Raw genomic sequence first — 12,299 nt, forward strand, 5'->3', positions numbered from 1 at the left:
AGGCAAATGAAACCTTATTTTAATCAAGCTCAACTCTTGGTAATACACCCATTAGGTTTCTTTGTGTCGATAAATAATGGTTTTTCTATTGCTGTCTTCTGAGATACAATTTTGACTTCTAGTCTAGCCTAGTATTATCTGGAGGCTATTTCCAAAAATGCACTAATTGTTAACACTGACAATTGGGTTTCTTATTTTAATGCTTTCTTGAATTTGTTAATAATAGTTGATCACAGGTTCTGGAGATAGTTTCTTTAAAAAAGAAAAATAAATATTTATGAAATTATATTTTCCTTTAAATACATCATTCAGCAAAAACACACCAGCTTTTTAAAATGTTTGTCAGAATGCTTTATTCTTATAACACTGAAAAGCTACTTGGGTATTTAAAAAAGCAACCTTACTACTTCAGATAAATAGATTAAAAAATTGCTCTACTTTTGGAATCTTTGTCACTGATATTAAAGAATGTAATAACTCTAAGCCTTTATTGTTTCTAGGAAAAAGGCAGTGAACGATCTTTATCAGTTCCTGGATGGCTACCTTCTACTTCTTCCAGATCCATGTCCCCAGTTTCTCCTGTGATGGTCCAACCGACTCCTGATTATACTACCAAAGCACCAGCAGAAGTTGACAAGCCTGGGAAGAGGCTGACCCCTTGGGAAGCAGCAGCTAAGTCTCCCCTTGGATTTGTGGATGATGCCTTTGGTCCCCAAACCATTCAAGAATCTATTGTTGCAAATGTCATGTCAGCGGCTCGTAGGAAAACATTATCTACGCCACCTGATGACTGGAAGAGAAAAGTGGCTTATGAGCATCCAGCTCCAAGCGTCCGTTCTAAATTAGCCTCACTTGGAAGGAGCTACTCAGTGGCCACATTACCTGCCAAGTTATCAATGTCTGCTCCTAGCTCCATTGTCCATTATGGTTCCCGTCTTCAGCCTGCATATTATAGTCAACATGGCCAAACTGATCCTGGTATGATTTCCATGGAATCTAGATCTGATTACTGTCTATCAATGGCTGACTCCAATTATAATCCACATCCAAAGGGATGGAGGCGTCAAACATGAAAAGCAAATGAGTCTGATGTAGTTTCCTTTCTTGAAGGTCTCCATATTCTAAAATGAGAAGTGTGAATATATGTTTTCTGGCCTGGTAAAATCAAAATTTATCTAGAATGGGACACCATGATTTGTCAGCATTATAAAAGACTTTGATCCCAGATTTTCTTTGTTGTATGTGTGTGGGTGAGTGTGTGTGTGTGTGTGTGTGTGTGTGTGTGTGGGTGGGTGGGTGGGTGTGCTTGAGAGAAATATGCATTGATAGACACAGGATGAAATCTACTTTATATAAAAACAAATCACAAAATAGTGTTTTGATGTCCTTCCATATGTGAAATTTTAAACTGGGAAGGGTATAATTGTGCAATATCAACACCTGTGAATTATCCAATTAATCATTATAAATAATGTAATCTTAGTGATCATGAAGAAAGTTATTTCCTTTTGTTTCTTATACAAGTCTACTTATGGTTAGCTAAATGTTTATTTGTACTATTGGTTATGTTCTGATATGTTGTGGTTTAGTCGTCTTTATTGGCTATGCAAATGTTATTCCTAACCTAAAGAGTTCAGTTGCATTATTTTTATCTTTCTGAGACTCAGATAGGATTTTTTTTCTTAACTGGTTAGGGAAAGATAATAGGGTCTAAAGTTTCATTCGGCTGATACTTCAAAGTTTTCTGGCTGGAGAAACATACTTCAGTGGATGAACACAGATTTTGTTTTCAGAAGGTCCTAGATCAGGGGTAGGCAACCTTGGCTCTTTTATGATTCATGGACTTCAACTCCCAGAATTCATGGATTCATGGACTTCAACTCCCAGCTGGCTCAAGAATTCTGGGAGTTGGAGTCCACAAGTCATAAAAGAGCCAAGTTTGCCTACCCCTGTCCTAGATGAATTCTTAGCATTTCTGGTTAAAAACCTTAGATAGCAATTGAAGAAAAGTCTTCTCACTGAGATTTTGGAAAGAAACTGTCACTCTGAATAGACAACTTTACCTTCTTGAAGGCATCTACAAACTCATGTTGTGCTCACTCATTCCAAATTTCTTTTTGTTTATATTACCAGCTTGGGGAAACATCAGCACAAATGGCCTCAGTGTCAGAAAATCATTTTTATGACTGAAGGTATAACAACAAAAGTACAATTAGAAATGAATAGCATAGCAGATGACAGGAAATGGAAAGACAACTCAATTTGTGAGGTAAATCAGTCCTCGGAGCATGAGTGGATAATTGTATCTTCCAGAGAGTGCTACACCGCAATCCCAACATCTCTCACACTGGTCACGCTAGCTGCTATGAATTTTAAATCAGCAACTTCTGTAGGATCACAGATATTTTATCCCTGCCTTGGAATAAAATACTACTCATTGCACTAAGATATACTACAATCAGTGGTGGGATTCAGAAATGTGAACAACCAGTTCTCTGTGTGGATGCCGCTTCCAGAAGTCCATTCTGGGCCTGGGCAACAAAAAATTAGCTACCGGTTCTGCCAAAGTGGTGTGAACTGGCTGAATCCCACCACTGACTACAATCCTGGGAATTTAAATTCATTTCATTCACTTCTTTGTTTTAGACTTTAGCTGTGATATTTTTAAGTTCTTTCTAAAAATCTAGATATTCCAAGAACAAACAAAATATGAAGATACTTCTTTTCACATCTATTCAAAGGATAACCAAGCAGGTTCTAATATGTTCACTGTTTCCTGAATAAGGCAGGGAGAGACAACTGTTTAAAAAGTGCTTTGCAAGTAATTCTCGATTTACAATAGTTCGTTTAGTGACCGTTCAAAGTTACAATGGCACTCAAAAAAGTGACTTGTGACTATTTTTCACACTTACAAACGTTGCAGCATCCCCATGGTCACGTGATTTACATTCAGATGCTTGACAACTGACTCATACTTATCCCCTTTTGCGACTTTCTGATAAAGTCAATGGGGAAACCAGATTCATTTAACAGCAGTGTTACTAATTTAACAACTGCAGTGATTCACTTAACAAATGTCGCAAGAAACATCATAAAATGGTGCAAAACCTACTTAAAAAATTTCTCACTTAACATAGTTTTTGGGCTCAATTGTGGTCGTAAATTGAGGACTACTGTCTTGGGTCTTCATTTCTGCTGCTAAAATCTGATGAATGTTAACTCAGGAGCAACTACCGTTAAATTCAACGGTCCTTTCTAGTAAGGATTAAGGTTATAGCCTATCTTCATACTGTCTGGTATATTTCATTGCTTTCGAAACAGCGATGCAACCTTGCTTCCCAAAAGAAGGAAACTTACATTAATGCAAATTGGTTGTGCCACTTATGTTTGCTGCCAGCACCACTCTTTTTTTCTAGCTCAATATCTGAAATACTGTTTCAGTACAGACATACGCTTTTTAAACTAAGACACTGAATTGGTCAGAGAGACATGCTAGGCACCTGAAAGACATGATTCTCACAACCAGCACAAAGAAAGATGAAGGATAAAGGGAAAAGCCACTCAGGATGTAGGTATAAACAAGTTACATGCCTCAGGATGGAAGTAAAGTAAAGCTCTTATGTAGCAAAACAAAACAGATTTTTTTTTCCTACTTAAGAGATTCCCACCAGCTTCTGCATGAAGAACCCCAATTAAATGGGCTGCAAGCTGCAGTTTGATGAATATATGAAATGGGCTCTTTATCCTGACTAATCAAAATCCTATCACCATATCCATCCTGAGGGCAACTGTCTTTAGCCTCAAGGCAATCTTGGGTTAGCTTAGATGTACAGTATAGAATGTCACAGAATGTCATCCATGGAACTCTCCAAATCCTTCCCTGAAACCTCTTTACATATTCATAACTGAATACCTGCAAAGAGATTTTGTTTGAAGAAAAATATTCAGCTCAGAATACAGCAATTTCCTTTATTATGGTAAGATATACCATTTAGCTTTGTAAGTCACCCAAAGTCACGGTAATGAGATGGACAGCTATATAAATTTAATAAATAAATAATAAATAAATAAAACCTCACAATATTCAGAAAGGTAAATAAGAATTCTTTTTAATGAAATGAACTGAGTTTAAAAACATACTTATAGGCCTAAACTATAGTGACTTACAGTTTCACTTTAATATCAGAAAAAAAAATGTTAATTTCAAGTGTAAACATAGTAGACTATTTTCAGAATACCACCTGTTTAAGAATGGTATGAAAGGTTTGGTATATGAAGAAATTATGTGTATTCATATGGAGGGAATGACTTGAGGATGTCATAGAAGGTAATGTAAGCGGAAAGCAATGGTACAGATTTCAGTAAAATGAGTAGGAGACATATGTTGCAACACTTATGAAATATGCAAGGCCTTTGGTGACTAGGGAAGTTGCAGGCTTTTTGTGAAATACTTATGTTGTAATGAAATGAATCACATTCTCCTGGGTCCTTAGTATTGTAGATTAGTATTTGTCATATGCCTGGTTTTCTTTATTTTATAAGCAGAGGCTAAAGAGCAAGAATGATTTAGCTTATAGGAAATGTGTTTTTGGATAAAAGTAAGTGTTTGGTGGTTTGAGAGTAGCTTAAAGAAACTCATTAGGTAAAGGTAAAGGTTCCCCTGCACATGCGTGCTAGTCGTTTCCGACTCTAGGGGCCGGTGCTCATCTCCGTTTCAAAGCCGAAGAGCCAGCGCTTGTCCGAGGACGTCTCCGTGGTCATGTGGCCGGCATGACTAGATGCCAAAGGCACACGGAACACTGTTACCTTCCCACTGTAGTGGTCCCTATTTTTCTACTTGCATTTTTACGTGCTTTCAAACTGCTAGGTTGGCAGAAGCTGGGACAAGTAACAGGCACTCACTCTGTTACGCGGCACTCGGGATTCGACTCGCCAAAGTGCCGACCTTCCGATCGACAAGCTCAGTGTCCTAACCCACTGAGCCACCGCGTCCCTTGAAAGAAACTCATTAGAAAAGCATATATAACTTATGAATTGGTTTAAGCAAAAGATTTAGTTTGGGCCAACTGGGTCTCTTTGATATCAAGGCAAATACGGGCAATCATTTTTTAAGTGACAGTACGATCCCTAGAATTTTGATAATTTTGTACAATCAGAAGTTAACAGAATTTAAGGGATATGAATGTCCTAGAGCAGGGCTTTTCAACCTTTTCACCCATTGTACCACTTTTAGGATATGTCAATATCCGATTACCACCAGTCACCAAGGAAAAAATGATGAAATACAGGTAGTCCTTGACTTATATCAGTTTGCTTAGTGACTGTTCGAAGTTACAGTGGAACTGAAAAAAGTGGCCCCCAAGCCACAGCCGAGCAAGACATCTGCCTGCCCGCCTGGCGGCGCTCTTCCTCCTGTCCGAGGTTTTCATTGTTGTGAGCATTTCTGTTGAGGATTGGCAGCGGAGGTGGGGTGGGGGGGTGTTTGGTTTTTATTCCCCCCCGTCTGCTGGGTGGTTGCAGCAGGTTTTGGTCACTTCACATGACCCTGGGACACTGTGACCATCATAAATATGAATCAGTTGCCAAGCATCTGAATGTAAATCACAAGACGCTGGAGATGCTGCAACATTCCAGCTGATCGGCACGTCTTCTGGGCTCAGAAGTGCCAGGATCAGCGCCAAGCTCCAGCTGGAGCCTGGCGCTGATCCTGGCACTTCCACTGAGCCCCGACAGCCCCAAAGAAGTGCTGATCCTGGCGCTTCTGCTGAGCTCTGACAGCCCTGCAGTTCCAGCCATCTCTCGCTCAGGCTTGTGCGGTGCTGCCATTCCCCTCCTCCGCTACCACTTTTCTAGGATGGTCACGTATCACCTGCCAGGTGCCCATGTACCACTGGTTGAAAAGCCTTTCCTCGTTTCCAGAAAAACTTTGTTTTAATCTGTAATTCTACTTTTACCATATAAGTGATGTGTTGTTTTTTTATTGACCTCACTGCAACATGTTCTGTTTTAACTCATCAGGTCTGATTGGAATGTTTTGCTTTTCTCTCAGCTGTGATTAATCATTTTCTGAAAATAAAAATAATATTTCTAAATTTAGCTTTGATGGTTCAAAGCACAAAATAATATCTGATCTCAACACAGATTACTATGGTTTCTGGTTTGAAGGAAGAAAATATTTTCTTTCTCTGTTTGAAAGGAAGGAGGACTGCCAAATAACAGCAGCATTACTGCCTTTCCTAAAATCTCCGTTACTTTTTCTTGCTAGGAAGTAAAGGGTCAGTGTAGCCTTTGGTTCCAGATTGGGTTTCCTGTTGTTCCTTAAAGGAACATAAAGGTGGTTTTATATTTGTGTGTATTTGCATTTGATTATTAGATGCTAATCGTAGTTGTTGAAATTTTAAGTCTGCCCCGCCTATAACAGGCCAAAGGAATGTCACGAGATAAGTAGAAGTTTAAGTATTTCTAAGTATGATACGATAGAATGAGACTCAAGTTTTGCTTCATTTATTCTAATGAAGCTGCTCTGCCTATTCTGTGATTTGATTGAAATTGTTCTTCTCTTTCTCTAAGACAGGGTTCTCCAAACTTGGCAACTTTAAGACTTGTGGACTTCAACTCTCAGAATCTCCCAGCCAGCCATGAAGTCCACAAGCCTTAAAAGTTGTCAAGTTTGGAAACCCCTGTTCTAAGGCTGTCAGAACTAACTGTATTCTAAGAGGTTAGTCCGACTATTATCACTGTGCTTTGACATGCAATTCTCAGAAAAGCTTGAGACAGGAATAATCCCAATTAAGACAAACTAAAAATAAAGATTAAGCAGTTAAAAAAACTTTTTAAAATTTCTGTCTTGCAGACTAATGTATTTTTATGGCAGTTTTGTTTAAAGTTAAAAGAATAAAAATGAAGAACCATATGACAGTACGAAAAGATGTAGAAATCAATGTGCATAATTATTTAATACTTATATAGAACTAAATAGAACCCTCTAAGATTGCAGTTCTCAGTGTAATTCATTCCATGAGGATCTCAATATAGATTATATTTAGGATTTAAAAAATCCTCCTTTTTCATATTCATAGATTCTTACCACTATTCCAATGCTGGTTTGAGTGTTAATAGAGTTCCATTAGTTTTGAGACAGAAAGATATTTCTTAGTTTCTTACTTCTTTCTTGGAAGAAAAATATTTCTGCCAGAAACAGGTAACAGGAAACAATGTCTATTTTTCTTCATATAAGCAAAAAGTAAATTTGCCCTGACTTATGAAAATATAAAAAAAAATATTTTTATTTTTTATTTTAATCCCATTTATATCCCGCCCTTCTCCGAAGACTCAGGGCGGCTTACAATCTAAGCACAAATCAAATGTGCTTAGCAATAGCCTTCATTCTATGTACATGCCTGCTTATTAGGGCTTTCGGGCCCACCCCCAAGCGGCATTATTACAAAGTCAGCTTATTGCCCCCAACAATCTGGGTCCTCATTTTACCTACCTCGGAAGGATGGAAGGCTGAGTCAACCTTGAGCCTGGTGGGATGCAAACCTGTAATAATTGCAGGCAGCTGGTGTTACTTAAGGAGGCATTAGCTGACTGCTCCACCAAATAAATGAGATGTATTTTTGTATGGAATGAATGTTATCTATGCCAGTGCTTCTCTTAAGAAAAAAAGAAGTAGTATTTTGAGATTTGCATTGATTTATATTTTATTCCTAAAATGTGTAGTAATGCATCTGTATAGCATACAAGCATAAATATTGAGGCACTTTCTACTGTTGTGCTTTATATCTGAAAAACAAATTGTTTTAAATATTCTACTGTAGTAAACGTTTTTATGTAGATCTTATCCCATCTACTGACAATTATACAAAAATGCATTTTCTAAGACATTTCTTGTGATTCAGAAGAAATTCCCATCTAAGAAATTAATTAGTAAAATTTTGTTCTCACTTGCTTGCTGAGATTTACAGTATATTTTTCTCTGATTAGGAACACCAGACCGGCCTGCAAAAAGTTAAGCTACCATTTAATGGAAGAAACATAGTTTATTTGGAATTATGGTGTGGTTGCCTAGAATTTCACAATACAGAACTGGAAGTCCTAGATCTGATCAGATAAATTTACCTTCCCTTAATTCTTAGTACTTACCTCAACAAAAACATACCTTGTTAGCATTTTCTAAAATGATTAGGCAAAAACAAAAATATGTAAGATCTAATCAGAGCAGACTTTCCTAATCGGATGCCCTACAGATGAGTTGAAATGCTACTCCCTAAATTCCCAGACCTGGAAGGTACCAGAAAGTTAGCTTAAAACAGAAAACCGATCATATGCAAATTGTTTGAGAGCATATTGATTTCACCTCTCTTGTCCTCCAAAACCTGGCAAGTGTCCCCACTGTCATGTTCCTTTCATGGCCAATGGGAGGGTACAAGAATCAGGAACCAGATGTTCCCACACTCATTTTTTGCATGCTGAAGATTTTTGAGTGAGGAAAATGAAGCATCCTACCAACTACTGTGTTAGAGAAGTGGCAAAGCTGTTGTTGATGCAACTTTGGAAGATAAAGGGTAATAGTAGGTGAAAGTGCTTTTCAGCTCGGGGGAGGGGGAAAATCCTAGGAGACTACAGAAGGTTGAATTTCCTACTAACTGAACCGCCTTGCACTGCTATTCCAGAGCATGTGCTGTAAAATTGTATTTACAAAATTTCTTCTGAAACAGGAGCCAGGCTTTGCAAGCCTTAGAAACCTCACAATGGAAAGAAGGGACACCAATCATAGATTAGATCAGACATCACTTGAGAAGAACCATTCTCGCTTAAAGAGTAAACAGCTTTGAATTTTAACGGCATATAGTTTGAATCAATGATACTATTTATTTATTGTGTATGGCTTGATCCACTGACTGCACATACAATAATTAACTGCATAGCTCCAATCTGAGTGGCCATTTGGTCTTTTTCAATATTAGCTAATGACAATGCACAGTTTGACTATCACAGTAAAAGCAAAGTTCCCAGAAAAGAGCAAAAAAAGAAAAAAAATAATATAAAATTTAAAACTTGTTAGAACTAGAGGTTAGAAAACTGAAGTTACATTAGTGCATGTTCATTACACTTTGTATGTTAAAATGGGAACATAGATTTCTAGAAATAAATCCAAATGAATCTATGGCATTCATTTGCTAATTTCTAAGACGACACAGCGATGTTCTTTAAAAGGACTATCAGAAAAAGCCATCAGGGTTGGAAAACACATGGTTGTAAGACTTCATTAAGGATATTTATTTTTTTGCACACACTTATACCTTTCCATCTGTTTTTGGATGAATATCTTTCTACTGAAATAAGCATGAGGTTTATATGAATTTTAAGCAGCTACTCAAAGTATTATTTTTCCTCACTTTATTTCATAAAATATGCTCATCAGCATTCAGGTAGCTGTTACAGACATCCTAATATTTCAGAGATCCCTGTATAATGATCCCACAGATTGTGAGGGTTTATACAAAAACAGAGATATCTTTGTGTTTATATTTATTAGCTTTGGTGCAAGTTAATACCTATTGCCACTGCCTCTATATAACAGGTAACTTTTATACTGTTTAACTAATTGTATCTCAATTTCACAAACCAATAGACTGAATGAGAAGACACTTTATTAGAATGCATGATTGAGATGTAAAACTGTATCATTTAATAAAAATACTTTTGTCAATCAGATGGGGGACCTAATTTTATTTTCTCACAATTCATGTTTTTCTCAACATAATTTGAATTCATTATTTTGACCCACATATTTTCCATATCTTTAATCCCTTTCTATTTTCAGTCTTCAAATACAGAAGGGTAAGCTCTGCACTAGTGAAAATGCACAGCGTCATAACTTCTGTAACATTATTAAAACATATTTAAATATTTCTTTCAGGATTACTTTTAAAATTAGATTCTGTACTTTTCTGAATTGTTCATATGTAATATTTCTACATGAGACCCAATGTGGTATAGTGGGTTAAAATATCAGGATAGAAACTAGGAGATGCAAAAATCCTGATTGACCTTATGCCAGTCACTCTCTGCCCTGGGAAGGAGGCGATAGCAAGCCACTTTCAAAATCTTGCCAAGAAAAGTGCAACCACCATCCAGGCAGTCACCAGGAGTCAAAAATGACTCAAAGGAGAAAGAAAGAAAAAGAAAGAAAGAAAGAAAGAAAGAAAGAAAGAAAGAAAGAAAGAAAGAAAGAAAGAAAGAGGGAGGGAGGGAGGGAGGGAGGGAGGGAGGGAGGGAGGGAGGGAGGGAATCTACATAAGCACTTCTGCATTTATTCAAAGGCTCTTACAGAAATTAAAATATATACATTCACAGAAGTTAGACTCTGTAAGTCTTACCTACAGTTTTCAGATGCCATTATCTAAGTTATATCATAGATTATTTATACATCTATCTGGAGATCAAATTTGTCCCGTCCCTATTGATCTTTTTAAAGATTATACATTATTATATCCTTCTTGCATTTATTTATTAATGAAGGAGTCAAGCATGTGAACTGATGTTCTCGTTTAGATCTTTGGCAATTTCTAAGCAGGCTTCTGAGGTAAGATAGTGTCACTTATTTAACCCATCTGTAGATAATTTTTAAGGGTACTATTTTATGAAATGGGCAAGACCTTAATATGTGCAATAAAGAATGAGATCCTGCTCCACTCCCCCACTGCCCATTGTCTTATGGAATTTCAAAGAGTTCCACAAACTAGAAATGGACTATGGTTTGGGGGTTACCATTAATTGCAGCATTGTATTTCAAATTCATAAGTAAAAGTGGAACAATTGGTTTATGTTCTCAACATTTTGAGTTGGCATCTTTAGAAAAAGGGGAAAGGGGAAGGGAAAAATACAAACTTAACACATGTAAACATAGTTAGGCAAAACACTTTGCCTATCAAAGATTTTTCTTTGATATATCTGTTACTGCCCTGTTGTTTGCTTTTTTATGCATTTCCTCTAGAAGAATACATAAAGTTCCTATGCAACTTCATAATTTTGAATTTAATTTTCTTCCATATACAACAGAATCAGTTACATCTTTGGGGGGCTTTATATGAGGAGGGAAAGAACTGGGATATTGCAGATTACTACTTTACTATTACAGATTACTATTTTACTACTCAAATGCATAGGTAGAAAATTATTAATTAGTTCTTCATTACATATTTAGTCAAATATTCAAAAACCTTGATTCATTTAATTGGTTTTTTAAGTGCATTGATTTTTTTCAGCCAAGATCAAACAAGACATAATTTAATCATCAGTCTTGTTTAATTATTGGTGAGCCAAATAATATAAACTTATCCAAAGGAAATGTATGCCATAAATTAACTAGTTCCTTAATTGTGAATATATTGACTATTTCCATGATTAACACTACATTTAGAGGACTCCAGATTATATTTAAAGCTGTTCAATATACTAAGCTCTCTCATATTTAATCAGGTACTCCATGATATTAACAGACAGCTTTGGCTTTTCTTTCTTTTGTTATCAACTGCTTTTTCCATAGGTTGCTTGAATATATGAGACAAATTTGATACGCTTAAAATCTGACTTACTACATTGAAATACTGCTTAAGATATATTGGCAAATGAATAAACTGTCAAAAACTTCATTCAATATCCTTTTATTAACTAAATATCTTGTTTACACTATTTATTTAATAAAATTATTTTAAGTATGAAGGGGAACCATTCATATTAAGTGGCCAAAATATTGATTGCAAGTCTATGTTTGCCCATGAGAGGGCAGCAATGTCTTAGTATCACAAGCTGTATTCAAACTATTTAAAACATGAATATATTCACACCCAATTCAAGTTAACGTAGCCCTGTGTCAGCTCTTACATTTATTATCTTTGATTTTGCCAAACAGGGTATTTGTAATCTGTCCAACAGGCAAAACATTTGAAGAGACTAAAGTGGAATGGAATCTGGCTGAGGTTCATTTTTTTCTTTTTCTTTTCTTCCTTCCTTCTCTCTCACTGTTGAAATGTGAAATACATTTGCCTCAGAATTTGCTTATTCCAGGATTATCTTTTTTATTCAGGCAATCTTCACTCATGAAAGGCACCCAACTAGTCTTCCCTTAGCTTTCCTGACTGTGAATAATAATAACTTTAATCCAACTTTGTTGGAGTATGACAGGTTGAAGAAATGTATAGAAACATACATACAAAAAGAACACATAGCTTTATCACACTGAAATGGTGCTAAACAAACATATTTCTGTTTTAAATTTTAACTGGGAAACA

General features: G+C 36.4%; 1 protein-coding gene across 1 annotated transcript in view; it reads left to right on the plus strand.

The window, feature by feature from the left end:
* The window catches only part of SYNPO2 (synaptopodin 2), a gene marked incomplete at its 5' end in the record, with an annotated part of 93,475 nt that extends 92,367 nt beyond the window's left edge, over positions 1 to 1,108 (plus strand). The window contains one exon of the mRNA XM_083367358.1: positions 501 to 1,108. Within this exon, the coding sequence (XP_083223484.1) occupies positions 501 to 1,073 (573 nt within the window). The 3' untranslated portion in view covers positions 1,074 to 1,108. The remainder of the gene's footprint in view (positions 1 to 500) is intronic.
* Between the last annotated feature and the right edge of the window lie 11,191 nt (positions 1,109 to 12,299).

This window comes from Vipera ursinii (genome assembly GCF_947247035.1).
Source record: "Vipera ursinii genome assembly, chromosome: 7".
Classification (NCBI taxonomy): Eukaryota; Metazoa; Chordata; class Lepidosauria; order Squamata; family Viperidae; genus Vipera; species Vipera ursinii.